Source organism: Myotis myotis, unplaced genomic scaffold (assembly GCF_014108235.1).
Source record: "Myotis myotis isolate mMyoMyo1 unplaced genomic scaffold, mMyoMyo1.p scaffold_m19_p_1, whole genome shotgun sequence".
NCBI classification, from domain to species: Eukaryota; Metazoa; Chordata; class Mammalia; order Chiroptera; family Vespertilionidae; genus Myotis; species Myotis myotis.
This window is the reverse complement of record NW_023416313.1, coordinates 204843463-204868148: the sequence shown is the minus strand read 5'-3', so window position 1 is coordinate 204868148 and position 24686 is coordinate 204843463. Positions and strand designations below refer to the sequence as shown.

The 24686-nt window shown below is 47.7% G+C and overlaps 1 protein-coding gene across 3 annotated transcripts in view; it reads right to left on the bottom strand.

The window, feature by feature from the left end:
* Positions 1–2669: 2669 nt before the first annotated feature.
* IFT43 (intraflagellar transport 43) overlaps positions 2670–24686 on the bottom strand; it is a 71454-nt gene continuing 49437 nt past the window's right edge. Inside the window, exons 6-11 of one of the 3 annotated variants that reach the window (XM_036313806.1) lie at positions 10093–10226; positions 9163–9268; positions 4314–4386; positions 3978–4053; positions 3123–3185; positions 2670–2954 (exon numbers count right to left, since the gene is read on the bottom strand). In XM_036313806.1, coding sequence (XP_036169699.1) covers positions 2889–2954; positions 3123–3185; positions 3978–4053; positions 4314–4386; positions 9163–9268; positions 10093–10226 — 518 coding nt within the window. In that variant the 3' untranslated portion in view covers positions 2670–2888. Of the gene's footprint in view, positions 2955–3122; positions 3186–3977; positions 4054–4313; positions 4387–5723; positions 5925–9162; positions 9269–10092; positions 10227–24686 lie in introns of those variants that run through there. The other 2 variants (XM_036313823.1, XM_036313815.1) reach the window with 2 other exon arrangements.

The window sequence follows — 24686 nt, the reverse complement described above, 5'->3', positions numbered from 1 at the left end:
ATAGCGTCTACTCCCATCTGACATACTACCTATTTCCTGTATTTGTCCATCTCCCTCCCAGGGGTGTGCTAGAGGGGAGGGAGTTTGCCTTTTCTAGGTCTGTCTCTGCAGTGCCTAGAACAGAGCCTGACATGGACTGAGTGCAACCAATATCTTAGAAGGAGCAATGCAGACACCAAGGGAGATTTTGTCAGAGACCAGCTGGGACTTCTCAAGCCAGCTCAGAGGTGACACCAGCCAGTCTAGGAGAAACCAGTAAGGACCTGTCAACATGCGACATGGAGACAGCTGCACCAAGACACAATCCATGCCTCCCCCACATCTGCACAAAACCGCACTGCGGGTACCTGCAGGTGCTGGTCCATTCTGCCAGACCTCATGGGCCAGCTCCTTGGGAGGCCCTCTGAAGTCTGGGTGGGCGACCCCGCTGGCTGGAACATAAGGAAGGCATCTCAGATGTTGAGTGAGAACGAGGTGGATGTCGGCTGTGGAACAAACTGTCATTCTCCAGGAACGCTGAAGAGGGGATGTCAAATGCATGGTAAAGGATGAAGCCCCGACAGGGCCTGGTCTGGGCAGGTGCCAGGAGAATTGGCCACACATGCCAGGGACCCGGCTCTTGTCCAGGCTCACATAACAGCACTGTTCCTCTCCCTGGTCCATAGCTTCCTCCTCACCCACCTGAGCCATGATGACGGGCTTCACATCCAAGCTGACGGAAGCCCTCTGCCCTGTGGTCATTCCATACAAAGAACAGATGCCTGGTCAAGGGCGGAGGGGTGGTAGGCAGCTTCTCCCAGCGCATTGCTCATACTGCCCACTACAAACCAGATCCCTTTCCCAAGCTGAAGGCAGTAGAGCGGGAACAAAACCACGAGTGTTAAAAGCACAGCGGTGTCAGACAACTTGGTTTTGAATTCCAGCTCTGCCACCAAGTAGATGGATAATCTCGGGCCATCTCTTTACCTCTCTGACCCTTAGTTTCCTTATCTGTAAAATGGGCTAACAACCGTGTCAGCTTTGTTGGGTAGTTGTGAGAATTAAGCAGAATTCCTACATGCAAGCCCAGTTCCTGGCAGGTGGTAAGTGTTCCATACATGTTAGATTTTGTTGCTGCTGTTGTTATAAAATAAAGGAAGAGAGGGAGGAAGTCAACCCCTAGCTACCTGCTCCCAACGGCTGAAGACCTCCAAGGTTATGAGTCCCGAGGCAGGTGAAATTGCTGGTAATTAAGGTACTAGAAAGGCAGCCTTTCTCCTTTGGGCTTCAGAACCGTGCAGGCTCAAGAAAAACCTGCCTGAAAGGAAACTTCTCAGTGACCATGGGAATTATTCCAAAGAGGGGCTGTCGGGGCTAAAAGTGTGACTCTGGAGGGGGAGGAGAAGAGACCCCAAAGCCACCAAATCCCAGAGTTTATAATTAGTAGCCCAGCATCCTCTGTGCCTGCACGAGGGCCTGCCTGGCTCAGGGGGAAGGGCACACATAGTCATACAAAAACAACCCCCCAGTGGGTTTTTGAAGTGCTGAGCCTCTTTGTTTGTCTGAATTTTAATGAGGGGCCAGGCAGGATGAGAGTAGCACTCACTCCCTGGCCAGGAGTGGGCTTCCTTAGCTGCCAGCCCTCACGGGCCTGATCCAAAGCGGCATCTAGGAGGGGCGGGCCCTCAGATGGGGAGGAAGAGAGAAAAACAAAAACTAAAGATGCCTGTTTAGAAAAAGGCTCGGGCTCTGCTCCAGATCTCAGCGCATGTTGGAAACAGGTGGGGAGCCATAGAGACAAGCAGCTGCGTGTCTGAAAGGGCAGAGGGAGGCCGGGCTCCCTAAGAGAGCGTTTCTGTGGAAGGCTCAGGGCTGCCACGCTGGCCCCTGCTTCCGAAAACCAGGAACGAGGCTCTGGGAACCTATGGCAGAAGGAAACACGCTTTGGGAGCCCCAGGCACAGGTTGTGGGAAGATGGTGAAAGAGGAGTGCTATCAGAAAAGCCCCCAAACCCCGATGTGAGGAAGGGGTCACCTTTTCACACCCACTTCCTGCTGTGTCTTCAGCGAAGCCACCTAAAAGCACGAAGGAGACAGTGCAACTTCACTGATTCAAGGGAAAGTCTGCAGTAAGAAAGGCTTCCCGCCAGGCCACCCGGCAGACAGCCGCTTGCAACCCCCATACCCGGGGCCCAGGTGCTTACAGGTAGTTGCTCCAGGGAACTGCTGTGGCCTCTGTGACTGAGCAATTTCTTCGCTCCCTGATCTAGCTTTCCCTCATGCTCTTCCACAGTGGGCAGAGCTCCCATAAGATTGTTTAAAAGCTGCTTCCTTCATCTCCATGAGTCTTTCCAAGAGGGCGCTGCAAAGAAATGGGAGAGATAGCCACAGAAAAAACAATTTAGCCCTGGACGGTTGCTCAGTGGTTAGAGCATCGGCCTGCGGACCGAAGGGTCGTGGGTTCAATTCCCTGCCAAGGGTACATACCTCGGTTTCAGGTTCCTCGGCCCCTATGGGGGCGTGTAAGGGAGGCAACCAATTGATGTGTGTCTCTCTCATGTTGATGCTTCTCTCTTTCTCTCTCTCCCCATTTCCCTCCCTTCTACTCTCCCTAGAAATCAATGGAAAAAATATCCTCTGGTGAGGATTAAAAAAAAAATTTTTTTAAAGAAAAAAGCAATTTATTACAACTGAAAATATCAATGCAGTCTCCTGAAAGTATTTTTATTACAAAATATTCCATATGAAAATTCTAAGCTCCTTGCAAGCTTTTTTTAGTTTCAGGCTTATTACATTTTTTAAAAAGTCCAAAGCAGAGGTTTTTCTGTGCAGAGAGTGGTCTGTTGTCCCCAAGGGCTCAGGTGTGTGCAGACTGTCCCACGGGTCCTCCTTCGCTGCCTGCAGCAGGTCTCACTCGGTGAGAAGCTCTGAGGACACCTCGGTGTACAGACGGTCCCAGTCCCAGCCGACGTCGTCCTGCCGAGAGAGGTACTGCTAACTTTCTTGGGACAAAGGAAAGCCTTTCCCTGCAACCGTAGCCCACCGCCCAAGCCCAGAAGCCAGGGAGGCCGGGGTCAGCCTGGGGAGCCAGCTGGTTAGAGGAGCCAGCGGCTGAGGGAGCAGGAAGCTGCTACTGCTACGTACTTCCCGAACTTCCTGCTCTGGCGCAAGCACTTTGGTGAGGAGCTTCAAGTCGATCGTTCCATCCTGTAAATGCAAATAGATATAGATATAGATATAGATATAGATATAGATATAGATATAGATAGATATAGATATAGATATAGATATAGATATAGATATAGATATAGATATAGATATAGATATAGATATAAAGATATAGATATAGACATAGACATAGACATATAGACATAGATATAGACATAGACATAGACATAGACATAGACATAGACATAGACATAGACATAGACATATAGATGTAGATGTAGATGTAGATGTAGATGTAGATGTAGATGTAGATGTAGATGTAGATGTAGATGTAGATGTAGACGTAGACATAGACATAGACATAGACATAGACATAGACATAGACATAGATGTGCATTTCGAGGAGCCTTCAGACAATTAACTCTTGTAAAGTGAGGAGGATCAGGCTGTGTGGGGTAGACTTCCCAAACCCAGAGCTGCAGGAATGCTTTCTGAAAGAGTAAGAATGTGAGTGGACCACACAGCCACTGAGGGAACGCCACGAAACCCCCAGGCTGGGCATTCTCTGGGGGAAGGTCAACATCAGGAGGGCAAGGCGTGGCAGCAGCCTTTCTCGTATCTATTGACCCCAAGTGGGCAGCCATGGAAGCAGGTGGGAGCTGTGCTGGAAAACACTGGAATATACAGCCCGGAGATGCTGCAATACCCAAGGATGGTGCCTCCAGCAAAAGGTCTGTTGCCAGGCAACCTCAGAGGTGCGTGGAGGAGATGAGAAATCCCTGGGGATGTTGCCTGGAGTCCACCCCTCTATGCAGGAGCCGCTCTACTCACCAGGGTCTGAAAGGCTGCGCACTTCATGAGGTCATTGTCCAGGTCACGGTAGGTCATCACCCGGTTTACTTGGACACTGCAGGAGAGAGAATGTGAGGAAACCACAGGCAGGACCAGTTCCAGGAGTGCTGCTGGGCCACCGTCCCAGAGCCTCCTAGGCAGCTAGGGAAGACCAATCTGGGAAGAAAGTGTCTAATAAAATGGGAACCCTGGGAGGGAGCCCCCCACCAGCATCTGGGTCTGCACTGGGGGGCAGCACCACTGTGGATGGCACTTGGAGTGTATTAGCTCGCATGTTCCCTGCCTCCCTCCAGCTTCAGACCTAATTTAACATACCTGGGCGGGGCTGCCACCTGCAAAACGAAGTCTTCTTCCTGTACTTCTTCCAGATCCGGAATAACAGGAATATCTGCAATGAGAGGAGGCGGCAAAACGGTCAGCAGCATGAAGAGGGGTCTTGCCTGCTTCCTCATGTATTACTTATTCCTTCAACAGGCCAGCATGAGGCTATCAGCTGGGGGTAGAGTGGACAGACAGACACAGCCTCTGGCCGCCAGGGGCTCCCGGTCCAGGGCTGTGGGACTGAACTACAGGTGCACATTAGAATCAAAGGTAGAATGTCAACAAGTCCCAAATCCTGGGCTTTACCCCAGAACCAGCTGGATTAGAACCTCCCGGGTAGGACTCAGGCATCTGTATTTTCCCTAAGATTTCTTCGACGATCCTGATGTTCACTCCAGGTTAGGAGTCACTGGTTTGGGTCTCCAAGGAGAAATGTAAAGAAATGAGAAGAGCGTCCCAGGCAGCATTAGAGGAGAAGAGGGAAGGGGAATCAATGAATAAGCCCGGCAATGGTTGGAGACAGAGGAACTGAGAAAGCGCAGTGCCATGAGGTGAAGGTCACTATGGCCTCCCCGTGACCGAGGTGCACATGTGCATTAGCTCATTGTAGTCTTTGCAATCATCACAGTCTCCATGGCCCTGAGCCTGCATCTGAAGGTCACTTTACACGTAATGATACAGCCTGGCTCCCAGCCGTGTATCCGAGATCAGGCCTGCATTTGCCAGGTCTACTGCAAAACAGTGCTGCTCCTAAAGATGACGCTTCTAAGGTTGACGCTGCTCTTGCTGTCGCACAGAGACTTTTCTTGCCTGGACTCTCCACATGAGACAGACATACAGACATAGAAGGAGCCCCAAGGCCACTTCTTTCACCAATTTAACGATGTCATGCAAATGGGGAAACAGGCAGCACATCACTTAACTGTGGCAACTGACTTAAGGTACAAAAATAGCCCACGTCCTCCTGGGGACAACCTAACACCCGACAGAAGAATTTCCTTCTCCAGTGAGTATTACTGACCAGTAGAGGGTTTTCTTTGTTTTAACCAGACTGCAGACAGGGGCAGAGTGAAAAAAGGCCACGTGGGCTGAGACAGTCCCAGAATTCCCAAACCAACACAACTATCAAAAGGAGGAAAACATCCCAGAGAGGAAAGTAAAAAACCCTCATTTCTGCTTCCATGGCTGAGTTCAATATTATTTTTAGCCAAAACCGGTTTGGCTCAGTGGATAGAGCGTCGGCCTGCGGACTGAAAGGTCCCAGGTTCGATTCCGGTCAAGGGCATGTACCTGGGTTGCAGGCACATCCCCAGTGGGAGGTGTGCAGAAGGCAGCTGATCGATGTTTCTCTTTCATCGATGTTTCTGACTCTCTATCTCTCTTCCTTCCTCTCTGTAAAAAATCAGTAAAATATATTTTAAAAAAATATTATTTTTAAAGGAGATGCAGAATCATTTCAAGAAAATGAAGACCCTCGCCTCTGTCAGGCTGTTCAGTACTTAAACTGAGGCTGCTGTAGTCAAGTGAAGCTCAAGTATTTGTGTGGCAGTTCCAAGCCTGGAGTCTTTATTGCTGCTTCAGACTGTGACGTTCCGGATGCTGTACCTGGAAAAAGAGAAAGTATGCAAGGGAGACACAGAAAATAAGACACACAGAGAAAGAGACAGGCGAAGAAAGAGAGTAATTAAAAGAATGAAAGAGGTAAAATAAAAAGAAATGGCTGATAGGGAAAATAAAGACATATCACCACCCCCAAAACGATGAGCCACATTCGGCAAGTCCTCTGTCTAGAAAGAAGCTACTGAGAGCTTGGACTGCATCTCCCTATCCTGCTGAAGAATTAGAGATGGAATTCTCTAGGATTCTGTCTTACGCTAACGGAAATTTAGCTTTCTTCCTCACTCTCGCTCCGCGTGACTAACACTCCATGGTGAGGGCTGCCGCTGACAGTGCCGTTGGAGCCCAGGGCGGGTGGGGCCCCCAGGCTGGTGCGACCGCGCAGACCCAGCAGCGGGGTAGGGGAGGCTGGCTGTGCCATGCGCCATCAGCAGCGTGACAGTTAGTGATCCAGTTAGCTGCTCCTGGCTCTCCTCGGACGTGGAGTCCAGCCTGAGATGAATATTCAGAAGTTGGTAAGAAAGTGCCCCTGCTGAGTGTGGGGCTCAGGACGGGTCTTCCCAAAGTCCCCTTTCCCTCCACACACTAGCATTTGGGCCCTGTCAACTCCGACCAGCTTCTCCCAGCTCTGAGGACTTGCACTGCGGCCCAGTGTCCACTCTGACTCCCCACAGGCCTCTCGCTTCATCCCCACCCCCTCCTCCAAATGTGCACCAGGGAGTGTGGGGCTGGCCCATCTGTGACAGATCAGAGGTCAGTCCGGGCCTTGGCAAAGGCGCCTCTCAGAGTGGCACTGGTGGGGCTGGCCACACAGTGGGATTTCTCTCTAATTGGAAGCCTGGTGCCCAACAGAACCCGGTGCACCGCCTGAGTGGGACAGAGCCAGCGATGACAGCCAGGCCAAGGCAAGCTGGAACATTCCGGTGCAGTGACAGCTTGAGCCATCGCAGCAGAGTCAGGCCATCCAACTCCCAGCCCCAGTGGAACAGGTGGCCGTGGAGCAGGTTTTGGGCAAACTTCAAAGAACTTCACAATTTTACAGTTTCTGATTTATAATCACAGACAAGTACTTGCTCATGTGTACATAATAGGTTTGGGGAATTTTTGTTCTTTCTCTCCTTCCGTGGCCCCCTGCCCCTGCCCTAATCCCACACACATACCATGAACAAATCTAGAAAATGGACTTAAGAAATCCACCTCTTCACAAAATTACCTACCCGAAATGGCCCTGCCTGCACTCAGCACAGCTACTTGCCTGCAAACCTGGACTCGTGACCCAGTCTCATTCAGGTTGTCAAGTTTAACTTTCAAACGCAGAGGATTTTAATAGAGACAAGAGGAATACAAGAGTCTGCTCTAGTACTGTTGAAAGCTATCACTATTTTAAAAAACCTAATAACTGTGTAAACTTTATTCTCATTTTCTTCCACGATGCTGAAGAACATGAACAGAAACAATGAGTTAAGTATATGGGTAGGACTCCTGTCCAGCAGTTACGAGTGCAGGCTCTGGAGGCATGATGGCTGGCTTCGACTCGCCCATGTACTAGCTGTGTGACTTTATCCTCTCTGTGCCTCAGTTTCCTCATCTATGAAACTGGTAGAATTGTGCCCACTGCATTCAGTTGTATTAAATGCAACAATCTTTATAAAATGCTAAGTGCCATGCTATTTGGATTCATTTAACAGATATAATATTGAGCATGGAGAGAAAACTATAGGTCTCTACCACCGTTTTCTCATTTACTCCTGCCCATTTTCCAGATGATAGCACTGAGGCTGAGGAACATTAGCAGTGTGCACTAGGTGAAACCATTAATAACAGAACCAGGCTTCCCACTCCTGTCTGACTGCACCCGAGCTTGTCCACACCTCACCTGCGCTTTCTTTGCAAAGGCACAGAGACGCCTTCTATAGGTGAGATACTGCCTGCTGACCAACAGCTTTCACTTTGCCTGAGACTCAATGTCCTCTGTTCTTGGGTATTTCCTTTGATTGGTTACCTCCTGCATGCCCCCAATGGGGATCAAGCCCACAACCCAGGCATGTGCCCTTGAGCCTGCACTCGTAACTGACCGGAATCGAACTCGGGACCCTTTAGTCCGCAAGGTGACGCTCTATCCCTTGAGCCCAACCGGCTAGGGCCTACCTGTCTTATTTTTAAAGGTAAAAATAATATCCTATGTGGTAATACATACAAATACTGCAGAAAAGTTTAAAATGAAAATTCCCTTTCCTTATATGAGCCCCAGTTGTCTCCCTAGAGGTAGTCGCTATTAACAAATTCTTGTATATACTGACTGAAAATAAGTTATGCCTACCACAGCACACACATCCTTTAAAACAATGTTTACAAATGGGATCACTTTCCATTCGTGTTATCTGTAACTTGCTTTTATCCTTCCTGATAATGTACCGATACATCTTATTCTTTTAAGTGGCCACCTAATGTTATTGACCAGATGCTCCTAATGTCTTTACTCCCGTCCAGGGAGGACCTAATTTAGAATTTTGGGGGTGGGGTGGGGTGGGAGGTAGGGAAGCTCCCTGAATTAGGGACAATGCAGCTGAACGCTGAAGGATAAGCAGGATTCAACCCGGCAGGGGATGGCATGTGCAAAGGCACTGAGGTGAGAAGCACCCTGTAACACTGAGGAAACTGAAGGCAGGCCGGTGTGGGTGGCATGTGGGGCCCGGGGCAGAGTGGCACGGAGTGAGGCAGGAGAGAGGTGCCTCGTGCCAGGTGAGGAAGATCTGTATCAACCAGCCAGGAAACACGGACTGGTGCCTGTTACACACAAGACCCCTCTGAGGCACATTAGGGGAAACCACGATGGACTAAGCCAGCGGTTCTCAACCTGTGGGTCGCAGCCCCTTTGGGGGTCGAACGACCCTTTCACAAGGGTTGCCTAAGACCATCGGAAAACACATATGTAATTACATACTGTTTTTGTGATTAATCACTATGCTTTAATTATGTTCAATTTGTAACAATGAAAATACATCCTGGATATCAGATATTTACATTATGATTCATAACAGTAGCAAAATTACAGTTATGAAGTAGCAACGAAAATAATTTTATGGTTGGGGGTCACCACAAGATGAGGAACTGTATTAAAGGGTCGCGGCATTAGGAAGGTTGAGAACCACTGGACTAAGCAAAGTTGCAAAGAGGGTCTATATGTAAAAAAATAATAAATGAACAGAATAAGGAAAATACACACCCCTTCTTTTATGAATCATCTCGGAATCCAACAAGCAGAATTCAGAGCTTGCTACTTTGTCTTTCCATCCTTCTTCATTCAAGGCCACAGGGTAGACCTCACTACCCTACAGTAGGTAAAGTAAGTGATACTGGCCCTCGGCCTGCCCCCTAAATAGTGAACTAGCTGAAGGCAAGGACCACATCCTGGTCACTTCTGCATTCCCAAGGACTGGCAAACTAAAGGAGAACAGAACAAAACTGAGTCCACAGATGCCCCTCATACCTGAAAGTCACACACACGGAAGAGCCGTGTCAATCTTCTCTATACTATCCCATTACAGTGTAAGTGGCCCTGAATACTCAAGTTGCCTAAGTGGGTTCGCTTCACAAGAATAACCAAGAGGGTTCCTTGCGTACTTCCTAGATTTGACAACATCCTAGCAAAGGCTTTGCCTCCCCTCAGAGCTGCTCCTGCTGGGAAGGGTCCGTGCGTATGCAGGAAGCAATGGATGAGTGGGGTCAAAGCTGCAGAGGAAGTCATTCAAACATGGTCCACATGGACCTCTATCCTGAGGCTGGGTCCCACGCTCTTCCCACTGCTCCCTGTGTGTTTCTTCCAGGATCACTAGTGTGTCCCACTGTATAATCCACTTTCTGGGGCTTGTTAATGCACAGCAAAAGCAATAAGAACTTATTTCAAAGAGAAAGATTGTTGCCAAATGGGAAACTCCTGACGATACCAGAACACTGGTCTGCCAACAGATCCACCAACACACCAACTACCAGCTTAAATGAGGGCTGCTTAGATAAAAAATAGAAATACATAAGGGAAACATATGGGAATACCAGTAGGATCAATTCCACCTGGTTTAAAAAATGCAAAAAGCTGCCCTAGCCCTGGAATATTCATTACGAATAGAAACATATACCCACGCACTAAAACACTAACCACCCAGTGGAGTCGCAGTGTCAGCCCCTGTGGCCGGACAGTAGAAGCCGCTGGCCTCTTCCTGTGAAGCTGACCCCAGCTCCCTGCGTGCATTTCGTGATCGTCTGCGTTCAATCCGGCTGTTGTCTGCCAGTCTGGGTATAATTAGAACAGAAAGTGATTTCAGAGACTCGACTCAGCCTGAATGAGTGCCCCTGAGCATTGCTCAGGCTCTTCACCTGGAACATGAATGTAAGTCCCACAGGACGGAGAGAGCACAGGAGGCACCCCAACCTGGCCCTGGGCCCCACAGGACGGAGAGAACACAGGACGCACCCCAACCTGGCCCTGGGTCCCACAGGACGGAGAGAACACAGGAGGCACCCCAACCTGGCCCTGGGTCCCACAGGACGGAGAGAACACAGGAGGCACCCCAACCTGGCCCTGGGCCCCACAGGACGGAGAGAACACAGGAGGCACCCAACCTGGCCTGGGTCCCACAGGACGGAGAGAACACAGGACGCACCCCAACCTGGCCCTGGGTCCCACAGGACGGAGAGAACACAGGAGGCACCCCAACCTGGCCCTGGGTCCCACAGGACGGAGAGAACACAGGACGCACCCCAACCTGGCCCTGGGTCCCACAGGACGGAGAGAACACAGGAGGCACCCCAACCTGGCCCTGGGTCCCACAGGACGGAGAGAACACAGGACGAACGCCAACCTGGCCCTGGGTCCCACAGGACAGAGAGAACACAGGACGCACCCCAACCTGGCCCTGGGCCCCACAGGACGGAGAGAACACAGGAGGCACCCCAACCTGGCCCTGGGTCCCACAGGACTGAGAGAACACAGGAGGCACCCCAATGTGGCCCTGGGTCCCACAGGACGGCGAGAACACAGGATGCACCCCATTGTGGCCCTGGGCCTCACAGGACGGAGAGAACACAGGACGAACGCCAACCTGGCCCTGGGCCCCACAGGACAGAGAGAGCACAGGAGGCACCCCAACCTGGCCCTGGCCCCACAGGACGGAGAGAACACAGGAGGCACCCCAACCTGGCCCTGGGTCCACAGGAAACCTTCCTCTCTGTGTCCCTTTAGGGTCTACTCTTTGCTGATTTTCTTGGTTGGAGCTTTCTTTTTTTAAACATGTCTTTATTCTTTTTTTTTTTTTTTTTAAGAGGGAGAGGGAGAAACATCAGTGGGCTGCCTCCTGCACGCCCCTTACTGAAGACTAAGTGAATCTGCAACAGGACATGTGCCCTGACTGGGAATCGAACCAGTGACCTCTTGGTGCATGGAGTGACACTCAATGAGGCTGGTTGGGGCTTTCTGAATGGAATTTCCTGGTCACTTGCAGGAGGGTTTCTAGAGCTACGTCAAGACTGTGCTGTCCTCCAGCACATTCTGACCCTGACACCTTAGTAAATAATACAGGGTTGGTCTAACTTGCCAGGCTCCTTGAGGTACTCACTGATGACATCTGTCCCTCACTTCAACCACGAACTGAGCTCCCAACGCCAAAGGCCCTGCCTGGTTACACACAATCTCTTCCCAGAGCTGCCTTCCCACTCAGTGCCCTGGCCACTGCCGAGCACCCACAGGCCGTGACGGGCCCACAGCCACCATCCACAGCCAAGCTCAACAACCAATCAACATGAAAGGGATCTGGACATGCTGCTTAAGGACACCCCAATACAAGCAACCCCCAATTTTGTGGCCAAAGTCAACAGACCTCAGCAGAGCTCAAAGGCAAAAGGAAACAACATCCAGTTTTAGGAGACGGCAACTTAAACCAGAAATCATTATAATTTTTCTCTGCAGCTGCAAAACTTTGTTTTACTGAACGCCGTTACCTTCTGCATCACGTATAGGGAATTTTAAACAGGCAAATGGAAGAAGGTCTGATTGAAGATGAAGTTAAGTGAAAGAAATTGGTCTCATTTAGCCCATGACAGGATTCATCTGTGTTTCCAAGTCCACTGAGGTGGCATCATGGGCGTTTCATATTCATGAGCTGCGGCGACACTGTGTCCCCTCATTTACAAAGAGCCGTGCTCAGCAAATCCTGTCCCTGTGGATCCTCCGTGCATTTCATGGTCTTGTCAGAGAGACATCAAACGCTCCAGTAACCAAATACCAGAAAATGGCTTTAATTAGTGGATCTCAATCGTATAAATAATTTTTTTTCTAAGTGAAAAAATGGAGAATTTTTTTAAAAGGGAGAAGAAAAGGGGAAAGCAGTAGGCAACAGGCTTCAAACACCCGAAGGAACAAGGGGAAGAGACGGTCTCAGAGGCGCTCCTGAGTGAGCCTGGGCCCGGTACCATCGGTCCCCTGCTCTCCCGGAGTCAGGGTTCGAAGGGCACAAACTCTGCAGGTTCCCGGCAGATCCGCTTTATGAAGACTCATCCCTTGTGATTTCGCCTGAGTCCAGCCGGCCCAGCCTGCACTCATTGCAGGCAGAGTGGGAGAAAGGCAAAGAGAAAGGAGGCTGGAAACTGATGTTGGCTAGAGAGCCACGCTGCCAAGGCCGAGAGACAGGACTGGCCGTGAGCAAAATGCGTGGCCTACAGTGCGGCCGAGTGTCTGGGGGCAGGTCCCGGAAGACGTATGTGATAGAGCAACAGAGAGAAAGAGAGGCACCATCCTGAGGTGCCAGGTTGGGTCTGCGCGTTTGATTTTCACCCGTGTCCTGTATGTTGAAATACCGCCATGCTCCTGCCAAGCCGAATCTCTCCTAATGCTGCCGGGGAAAGATCACAGACCTTAAGATCAAAACAGCTGATTGTTCCTCACAGCCCCCAAGTTGGGGGGGACTCTCCTGGTGGGCGATGGGTTGGAGTGGAAGGTTCAGACTGATTCCGGTTTCTGAGATAAGCACGGCCTCGGCACAGTGAGGTGTTGCTGGTTCATGAGCAGAAAAGGGGTTTTGCTAAGAGTGGCGCCTCAGCTCCTGGTCTATCATGGCCTGTGAAAGCCAGATTTCATAGTATCTTCCACAGAGGGAAGTGGTAACGTTTCTGAAGGAGCCACGAATGCAGCACCCCAGAATGAGGTTTTTCCCATCACCTGCAGTGCTGAGTGCTGAATAAGATTCTGTATCGCCCTGGCCGGTGTGGCTCAGTTGGTTGGACATCATCCCGTGCACCAAAAGTTGCCAGTTCAATTCCCAATCGGGGCACATACCCAGATTTCTGGCTTGATCTCTGGTAGGGGGTACATGATGCAGCCAATCCATTTTTCACTCTCACATCAATGTTCCTCTCTCTCCCTCCCTCTCCCTTGCCCTCTCTCCAAAAAAATCAATTAAAAAAAAAGAATCTGTATCAGCCATGCAAAGGTCATCAACCAGGATTGAGCCTTTCGAGCCATTCAAAGGTAGTGCTCGCAAGAGACGAGCACAGCTCAACAGGATTCTCTGTGGGAAAAGATCCCATTCGGCCCACGAGCCTGGCATTGGGAGGGCCTGCTGCGGTGACCTCCAGGGAACATTGCATCACCGGCTACGGACAGTTGAAGGAAACAAAAAACAATGAATAGGAATGCTCTTCACCACTCCAACAGCTCTCAGAGCTTCGTGGTGGTTCCAGCTTTGATCTGTTGAGTTATGTGAAGAACAAGGAGGGGTGAAGCACTTTAAAAATTTAGAGGAATAAAGTGGCTGGAAGGAATGGAAACTGAGGAACTCTCCCTTCTCTTTAATAGGACCCAAGATGAGTGACACGGCATTAAAGTGACAGAAAACACCTTCTCAGAGCCGCCAGAAGAAGTGTGTTAGAAACCAGGCATATCTGATTCTATTTCATCCTCTTTGTGTTACACTAAAAAAAAAGCAAGACAAACTGCACTGCTTTCATTCTAAATCCTTAGTTTTGTATTTTCCTTATATATATTTATTAAAAAAATGCTACTTTGATCAGTGCCACCCGTGCCACCCTCACACACAGAACTCTTCTGAGCGGTCCCCTCCGTGCAAGGCCACTGCTGGTGACAGCCAGCTGGTTTTGATCACAGCCATTCCGAATCGGATTTTCATAAGATAGATGAGGAGTCTTACTGCTGCTCTCTCTCTTATCAGATGAGAAACAGAGGGGGAGGGGGAGGACGGGTCCTGAGGGAGCCGCACAACAATCAAGGGCTTCGTGGTTCTTTCTCTGTCCCTCCACTGCTGCAATTTTCAAAGGCGTTCGCCTCGGGCACTTTTAAATGATGGTGTCTCAATTCTGTAATCATCTTTCAAGAACTTTCTCTTAAAGGGCCTTTTAGGTAAACCTAGTCTGTCAACCACACTTATGGACTCAGGAATCACATTCCCAGTATGTGTCCTATGTGTGTGTATATAGACAAATACACACACACACACACACACACACACTGAACATCTGTGAATTTTTAGAAAGTTGGTAGAACCTAAAGCTAGATCAAGTTCATTTCCTGCTAGGGTAAGAGGTCCCCTGTACCTCTCCCAGAGATTTCTGCTCTAGGTGGATTAGGTCCTTCTTTGGGAACTAATTTCCATGTGTGATAAGTCAGAAAGAAAAGACTTCTCCACCTGGGGGCTAAGTGATATGCTATGTCCAACTCAGATGCATAAACATGCCTATCCCTTCTCACCTCACCTAAGCCATATCTGGCTGTCAGTCTTCAAACCGACTAAAGCAACATGGCCATCTATTTGGGAGAACACAAAGCCACAACGCCACCAGTCATCCGAGGCCACAACTTGCTGTGATTTTGGTTGCAAAGACTATTTGGAGCAGCTCTACAACTCTACCTCTCTCTTCTCATTGCAGAAAACATTATGGCTCTTTATACAGACTCCAGCTTTTGAACAGACATCCTAGAACACCAAGCCTCATTTCTTTCTAGTCAAATACAAATCTAAGTGGTCTAAGATCTCCCTGGGCAGTGGTCCTCACCAATATGGGCCTGTCTGCATTCAGGCCTCTCACCTCCTTTCATCCCTCATACATGCACTCCCTTCACACAGTGTGGAGAAGTCCCGTGCCTCTCCCAGAAAGCCGAACGCTGCTTAAAGCAGTCACATCTGGGACAGTCACAAAAGTAAATGGGATTGGTTTTGTCCTAGCCTGATCCTGTCTTCTGTATTCAACCAAGCCAGCAGCCAAGGAGTCACAGAACAAATACCCTGATCTCTATCATGATTTCAGGGAGAGTCAGCTGTCTCTGACTTGTCAGCGCTTAATGTTGGATGATTTATTATTAATCACATTCCTCCAGACTGTAGCATGACAGACTGCTGTCGGAGCTTCCTGTGTGTTCCTGGAGGAAGGTACTGCAACCTACTTCATTTCCAGCATGCGTGCATGGCACAAGACCTGCATTCTTCCCTCCTAACTCTTCAGATGGGGACATGCAGGTAAGCCACTGACATGAATGAAGTAAATGGAACCCCGAGGTCACTGCCAACTGTGTTTCAGGCAGAGGTGCTCGTGATGGTAAGTCTGGAAAGCCTGGTGTGACCTAGAGACTTCAGGGCACCACTAGGGGCATAAAGAGCTCTGTCCCAGCTCTGCCAATGAAGCAGGAGGTCTGGGCCAGACTCCGGGCTATGCTTGGACCAGGGTAAGGAAGAAGACGATGAGTTCTCTCCAGAGGACCCAGCATAGACACAAGAATTCATTATCTAAAAGCAATCGCAATGAATTTGATAGAAGATAAAGCATAACAAGAAAGAGAGGCCTGGTCAAGCCTGAAGATTCTGCTTCATGTCACAGAGCTTTAAAGACCTGGCCTCCGGCTCTTCTCTACTCAGCCTGGGTCTGTTGTAGACATAACTCCAGTGGGAGGCTCAGCAGAGCTGAGGACATGGGCCAGCAGGTAATCTGCACATCAGGATAGGAGAGCAAATATCCAATCTGAGTGGAGACAACCCTCCTCAGCCAGCAGGGCGGAGAAACGAGCCTACCACTTCCCACAGCAAAGACGGAGGCCGTGAGAGCGGAGTGACGCCCAAAGCCCATGTCTGAATTCCAGCTCTGCCACTGCTGGAGGTGGCGGACTAGAGCAGCTGGTTCATGCTGGCTTGTAAGAACCAAAGGCTAAGTTTTTAGGAATTCTGCATGCAGGCTGTTAAACATAAACATTATTAAAGATTAAATTATACACCTTTACAATGAAATAAACTACATTAAAAAGGAAGGTAATGCTCAAAACTCACTGCTTCCTAAATTTTACTTTACCTATGCTCTGGAAATTACTTACATCTAATGTAGCAGTATGGTGAAAATATGATACACGCACTAGTGTGCTACTGCCCATCTCTTCCCAGCTCCGTGGTCAATTATGTCATGTTGGGAGCTTGAAACCAACCATGGTGGGCGTATTTACACCACAGAAACCGGCAAACACTACCAATGCAGATGTCTCCCCTCCACCCCACCCCAAGAGCTGATTGTTAAATACAGTAGTTCCCCGCCCCTTATCTGCACAGGTGCCAAGACCCTCAGCGAATGCCTGAAACTGAGGGCAGTACCAAACCCCATGCATACTATGTTTTTTCCTATACATACATACCTATGAAAAAGTTTGATTTATACTAGTAAATGAGGCACAGTAAGAGATTAACAACTAATAACAGAACAGAACAATTATAACAAATACTGTAATAAAAGCTATGTGAGTGTGGTCTCTCTCACTGTGACAAGGGATCTGATAACAGAGGCAGCTACGAAGTGACTAACGTGCAGGAAGTGTATACAGCATAACTATGCTGGACAAAGGGATGACTCGTGTCCGAGGAGGGACAGAGTGTGACAAAGTGAGCTTTCACCACGTTACTCAGAACATCACGCAATTTAAAGTTAACTGCCTCACGTCCAAAACGGAAACCATCCCACACGCTACAATATTTTGAATTTAATTTAAAAAATCAATTTGCAATTAATGTATAAAAATAAATATATACTCACAATTTGGGTGTTCTTGAATATTTTCAGCTGAAAATCCTCATGAAAAAGATTTTAAAGTTGGTCAGGGCTGCCACTTAGGGAAAACAGTTTTTCTATAGATGCGCGTGGCATGTGGGGAAGGTCTGCCGCTTGTGTCTACGGACGCTTATGGCGTACAATGGGCTAAAACTTATGACCTGCTTATTTCTGAAAATTTCCATTTACTGTTTTCAGACCACGCTGACCATGGGTAACTGAGAAAGCACAACCACAGATAAGCGGGGAGGTCTGTATTTACCAGCACATCACTACTGACTAGTCACGTGACTTCTGGGAGTTACTTAACTTCACAAGCTTCAGTTTCTTCCTCTGTGAGAGGGTGATGATCAGTGCTCCTCACAGAACTGGGAGAATTACCTGAAGGACTACAGGTAAAGCAGCGCAGTGCTGGCTCCTGGTAAATACTTATTATCAATACCATTTCTTCAATACAAGACTGACTTCTTTTTCAAATTTCTTACTCAATATCTCACAAAGAGAACAACAAAGCTTAACAAAGCACAGAGACAAAAGATAGGACAGATAATTCCTGGACCAGTCCCCCCCCACCCCCCCATTCTTGCTGTGGATAAGTGTAAATAACGGTGTTCCTGCGCATGTTTGTGTCAGGGAAAGAAAGGGAGGCGTGGATCTAGAAAGACCTTAGCATCTAGTCCTAGTGACTTTGAATTTAGAAAAAAACAAATTGATTTTAAGGAACACTATTTAATCTAAAAATTCAGTGGTTAGAACAGTTTTTAGAGAAGTAAAGGAACTAAGTTTAGGAACCACTTGAAAAATCCCAGATGTTGTATTGAGCCTGAGGAAGGGATGCTAACATAATGAAACAGTCTTGCTCAGCGAGAGAAAGGGATGGAGACATCAGGGTTCCAATTGATCTGTACTTAAATAATTCTTTCCACTTTCCCTTTCTCTGCATTAAAGCTGTTTAGGCTCGGAATGACTGCTATTTGCAGGAGAACTGATGAAGGATATAGTGGAAGGATTAAGCAAAGAATGAGAAAGAACCCGAAAGAGAGTTAGAAAGCCTGAAGACAGAGATGAATGGGAAGAGGGGAGAGTGAGGGCGGCTGAGTGATAGCCCTCTATAGATAGCATTTTTCTAATTCCACTGACAGTCTGGCATCTCACATCTCATCCAGCCTCATTGCTTGGCTGTGTTCAGCCACTTTTACCTATTTTCCCTGTTGACATGGATAGAAAATTGAGCAATTACCCTTAAACTCAGAGCTCTCAGATCATCCAGATTGCTACACTTGCAGAATTAAGTTCCCAATTGCCCCTGGCTAGAAGGGGCTCAATTCAGCTTGTCCTTTAGGAATTAAACACTTTTTGGTTGGCCATAAGGATTTATTATTCCTAAGGATTTGAGATAGTCAATTCTGTCAAAACTGGACCCCAGGATGCACAGAGCACAGCCCTCTCCAGGGGGACACGGCATGCAAGAGGCACCGGGAGCTGCCAGAAGAAGGGCGACAATTCCACCCACAGTCCTGGGTTACGCCAAGATGCAATGGTTATTTGCAAGAAAGAGCTAATCCTTTTTTTTAAAGCTTTTGTTTTCAAAGACTTTCCACCTTGTAAAAGAGGGGTGGGGAATGTACGCCCTCGGGCTGTTATAAGGCCTGTAAAATCATTTGGTCTGGCCCTGCCAAAGCATTAGGGGTGAGTTAATTAAATGTTTGACCAAATAGAGCAGGCTAATTTTTATGTTGATAATTTTGTATGGCCTGCGAATGATGTTTTAAGTATCCAAATGGCTCTTGGCAGAGAAAAGGTTCCCCATCCCTATTCTAAAGTCATATTTTGAGACTCACAAGTTCCTTCTTAATTTGAATTAACTCTGAGGTAAACTTTGAAAGCTGAGTCCATAACTGTGTTTTCAGGGATTGTCTCAGTTTGAACGCTGTTCATCTTTTTTAGAAACAAGAAATTTTTCTCCCATTGGTGTGCCTCTCAATGTTCCTCCTTAGAGTTTCACGTTCTACCCAGAGTTCACACTCTAAGAGCTGGATTTAGAGCTGGAAGAGACCAAATAGGCCCGGAAATGCCTCTGGGGTTAGGGAGGTGACATGCCTTTGCACCTGCTGTTTTCTCTACCAGGGTCCCCCACCCAACCTCTCCCCCCACTGCTGGCTACTCTATCTCCCTTCAAGTTGAAGTTGAAGTTACTTCATAGCAGCCTTCCCTCGTCACCCAATTTAAATCAGTAGACTCCATCGCAATGTGTCCTTACTTAGATAGTTGTGACAATTTCTTAGTCCCTATTTCCCTAATTAGATTGTAAGCTTTATAAGGACAAGGACTAAGAATGTTTTGTTCACCATCATATCCCCAGTGCCCTGCCCTACGCATTATACACAATAGGTATTCAACAAAAGGTGGTTAAATGAATGAATGAATGAATGAATGAATGACTTGCCCAAAGTCACTTGCAGAGATTGGGCTCAATCCTATTTCAGAGTTGATGTGTTTCTCTAACATATACAACCTTCCATGACAGAAGAGGTCTAAAAGCCTTAGGGAAAATCAGTAACTTGACTCCAAGAATACAGATGGATGATTATGTCACCAAAAGATTGTCATCTCAGTAGGAAACACTGGTTTTGCCATCCAACAATTTGGGGATCCTGAGGTCATTTTGGGTTTGGGCTGTCCATCATTCTCAGCTGTTCTCCATAACCATGAGTCCCAACTTCCCTGAAGCATGGTGTGAGCTCTGGCTGATTCTACCTCGAATCAGCAGTCTTCAAACTTCATGAAAGGCTGTGTATGTGGGGACACTGAATATGTGCATTTGAGAATGGACCAGAATCAAGGCTTAACTCTGCAGAATGGGCTTCTCTTCCAATTACCATGAATCCTTTATTCCTTCTCCATACGGAGTCTCCCATTATGCCAGGCAACTTGCCTGCAAGGCCTTTCACTTTCTTCGCTACCTAACCAAGTCTACCCATCCTTCAGGACCCAGTGCAAGTTCTTCCTCAAGCGCCCTCAGCCCGCTGGGATCACTTCCTCTTCTGAATTCAGGGCCCTTAGTTATGCCAACGACCAATAGCAACCACCATTTGCTGCCCTGGCCATCCGTTATACTGTTGTCTTAGCTAACTCACTCCTGTCACGCCTTTCGTCTTTTGTTCCCCCAACAAAGTTCGGTGTTCCTTTAGAGCGGAACCCTATATGGTCCTCTAAAGCAGTGGTCGCCAACCGGTGGTCTGCGGACCAGTGGTGGTCCGTGAGGTCCGAAAGGTTGGCGACCACTGTTCTGAAGGACTTGCAAATCATTTCCCAAAGGCTAATCCAACTGGCAGATGCACTTTGTTCTATTTATGAAGTAATTTTTTAAAATCCTGTCATTTTTTGAAATACGAATTTGAAAACTTTTAGGCGGTGCCATCTCGTGTGGGTTCACCACAGGCCCCACCATTCTTCAGTGTCGTACCCTCCTGCTGGTCCGTGTGATTATATTATCTGCCTGGTCTCTAAAGGCACTTGAGCTTGTAGCCGGTGATGTTATTGCAAACAGTTCCCATGCAACACATTCTGCTTGACCAATAGATCCCCAAACCACCTCTAACTACCCCTCACTCTCTGTTTCTCATTCTAAAACACGCTTATCTTAAAAGTTCCTCTCTTTTTCTACTTTTCTGCTCTCTTCCCTCGGAAGGCTAAGGCATCAATAGAGGGAAGAAGTGCCTCTCTTCTCTCCCTAGGCATCTTCCCCAGGTGCCAAGAGTGAAGCGAGGGAGGCTGAATGCTGAGAAACACATCGAGAGACATGGCTCTGAAGGTTTTCTATAAAAGAAGGGGAGGGAATGAGGAAGGGCATCACACTGGATCAGAAGCTCCTGGCGCACAAGGACTATCTTGCCACCATCTCCAGCATCCGGAGCAGCATGGTCACAGGAGGCACTGTATAGACGCCTGCTGGCTGTCCTCCCGAAGGCAAAGGCCGAGGGTGGAAGGAGGCCAGCGGCCTGGGGGGAGCCCTGGACTTTAGACATTCACTTTTATTCCCTGAGGTTCATCTTCCCCTTTGAGGTTGCTCGCCAATCACCCACCCTTACCAAGTACAAGGAAAATAGCCCCTTTCCAGGGATAATGCTCTTAGCAATGACCACCTCAAAGAACCTGGATGTGATTTTCTTAAGGGAACCAGTAAGTTCCCTTACAGGTGCCCACATACCTGTTAACGTCACTGCTGAATGAGCGGCCAGGGGTGACTCAGGGCGATCACTCATGGAGCCTCCCCACCCATTGGTTATTCTAAGTTCAAAGGAGCAGCCTTCACTAGCCAACCAAGTAATTCTCTGAGCAAAGATAATTCCAGAAACTAGTTGTATGTAACATATGATTCCTACTGCATAATGGATTCTAAACATTCCCATAGAGTGAAATGGACTAAGCCAAGTGTGAAGTGTAACATATGAACTGATTTTCCATTAAAGGACTCAGGCATAACTGCACGGACAACAGATTTATGCCTGGAAGAGGCATTCCCTCCTAGAAGGTAAAATCAAGTGCACGCTCTGACAAAAAGAGTTTTATGCTTCAAACCTCCAGAGCCAAAATAAAGGCCAAATCACAAATTTCACATTGTAAGTTTATGACAGGGAAAAAAATACTAGAGGTATTCTCTGAAAATAGATATCTTTCTTCTCTTCTTTCTTAATGAAAATTGAATTAAGCATTCTATCAATCATGCTGGGTGCTCTATATTACAAATCTGGGAGCTAACATTAATATACCTACCTGTGGAAGGAGATGTCACCATAGCTGGGGGTCATAGCATTTGTTACAGCCCAGAAGCCAAGAGCAAGGACACTCGGGTCAAGATCTGTATTCAAATCCTGGCCTGGGCTGCGCAGCACAGTGGTACAGTGGCGAGCACAGTGGCCTTCCAATCTTGCTGCCATTTACAAGTTGTGTGGCCTTGGGCCAGGTTACCTTTCCTCGCCTCAATCTGTTCATGGTTAATATGGGAGATAAAGAATAATCAAAATGTCCTTTAACAGGTGAATAACCAACATGTGGCATGCCCATACAACGATTGTTATCAATAAAAATGAACAAGCCAATGATATATGCAACAATCTGGATGAATCTCAAATCATTGCAAGTGAACAAAGCCAGACACAAAAGCATATATATATATGATTTAATTTATATAAAATTCCAGAAAACGCAGACCACTCTATTGTGACAAAAAAACAGGTCAGTAGTTGCCCGAGGACAGGGGCAGAGGAAGGATGGACTGAAGAGTGACATGAAAGATGTTTGGGGGTAATGAAAGTGTTTTACATACTGATTGTGGAGGTGATTTCATGGGACATATTCACCTGTCAAAATTCAAACTGTGCACTTTAAATGAAGGCCCTTTATTATATGTAAATTAGACCTCAATATAGTTGATTTTAAAACACTTTCCCATAGATTTATTTTGAGAATTAATGAGAGAGAAAAATGTGAACCACTAGGCTTAGTGGCTGGTACGTGGTCAATGTCTGGTAATGAACGGTGAGGCAGTGATGCTGTGGACACCATGGCATCAGAGCAGAGTTCCCCTCTGAGCTACTTTGTATAATAATCTCTAAGCCTCAATTTCTTAACCTGTCAAATGACAGGTTAGGACAAGACAGACTACATAGCTGCTTAAAGCTACAACAATTTGATTCTAACCAATGGCAGCCAGCACAACCTTCTAATAATATGCATTTATGATGTGTGTAAACTGTAGTATTCAGAAGGCTTTGCTGTAACATTCAATAGTTACTCCTTGAAATTTGTCATTTTTCACACACTCAAAAAAATGGAGAAAGTAGGATTTCAGAAGTCCATTGAAGGGAGTTGGGAAAAGTGCAAGGAAAGGTGTGGAGAGGCCTGGAGAAGAATACCAGTTGAGTAAACCTTCTGTAGCCATGAATTTAATAAGCATCTCAGAGTTATCAGCATCATATTTTCCACATGCACTGCTCCCCAACCGCCTAACAGCTTTGTTCAGTCTGGCAGGGGCCCTGCCGCCTTGAGTCCTTTGGCACATCCTCCTGGATGGTGCCCCTGCTCCCCTAAGCAACCAACGGCAACAGCAACAGGCAAGTTGTGAGGACAGGCAGGGCAAAAGTGTGGCCAGCAGCCACCAATCACCAAGCCACCACAGGGCCCAGCCACCACAGGGCCCAGTTAACACTGCAGAGGACATCCTAGGTACAGATCTGAGAAAACAGATTTTGGGAACAGAAAGGCAGAACTTATTGGGAATGATTAGTGGGTGGAGAAGCGACGATGAGTTTAGTGAGTAGAGCTAAGGAGAAATATCTGGCAAAAAGAAATGAGCTTGTCACTAAGAAATCACAGGATAGCAAAGAAAAATGCTGAAGAACGATAAGAGATGCTCATATGCTCTTAACAAGTCTGAGAGGGTAGACTGATTCCTGACCTCCAGTGACTGCCTTAAACCCCTTTGGAATGAGATGAGACAGAACTTCCCACACAATCCTTTCCTCTCCAGTCCTGAGTCCTTGCTTTAGAGGTGTCACACCAGGGCTGTCAAACTTCAGTCTGCAAAGCAATCATTCAGGGAGCTTATTGAGATTCATGCACCCCGGGCCCCAACTTGGTGAGTGGCCTGGGAATCTGCTGTTAAACATTATCCCAGAATATTTCACAAATGTCCTATATAACCCTTGCCCCGATCCTGTGAGTAGCTCTAAAACACAGGTAATCATCCAAGTTTTACTGATTTATTTCTTTCCTTCACTTTGTCGTCGCAGGCAAAGGTTAGTGCGTACAAGGCTGTGGGACTCCTCTTCTAGTCTTGAGAGAGTAACTGGTAGTAGATTTGCTTTCCTACTAGAAACAATTAGAAAACTGGAAAAATATAAGGCACGACTGTTTTCAGACAGTGGGCAAGGTAGAACAGGACTGTGATCCCGAGAGAAGGGAGCCCTGCAGTCACCCTGGCTTTCTGCCTAGAGGCACTGCCGGGATGCTGGCACAGCGAAGTGGAACCCCCCATGGAGCATGGAGGGCTTGCTGAGTTGAGGAGACAGAGGTCAAAGTTTAGGGGGCTAAGGTGGCTGGAATTTGAGAAGCAGGATGTGAGAGAGGGGAGCTATGCAGGAAAAGAGATCCACAAATCTAGATGGACTGCGTGCTAAGCTGTGCATGCACAGGGTCAACCTCCACAAGGCTGGGCCGAGAATTACGACCAGCAAGGAATGAGCTAGCGATCCCCACAGCTGACAGAACTGCCAGGGAATAGCGCTGCCCAGGCCGGGGGAGAGCCCCGTGGAACAACCCGGCACGCAGCAGAGACACTGAGTGTCTTACTGTTCAGGGCGAACTCCAGACTTGCGTGGATAAAGGTTAAAAACAATTCTCAAAATGATCAAGTTGATCAACAAATACAATAACTGCCTACCAAAACAATATGTTTTTTAAAGGAAGACAACTAGATCTAGACACTCAAGCTAGTAACATTCATAATGGCCAGCAGCCAACTGACAAGCTACGAATCAAGCAGAAAAATATGACTTGTAACCAAAAGAAAAATAAGTCAATAGAAACAGACTCAGAACAGATAGAGATGATAGAATTAGCAGAAAAGGACTTCAAAGCATTTACTAGAAAGGTTACTAT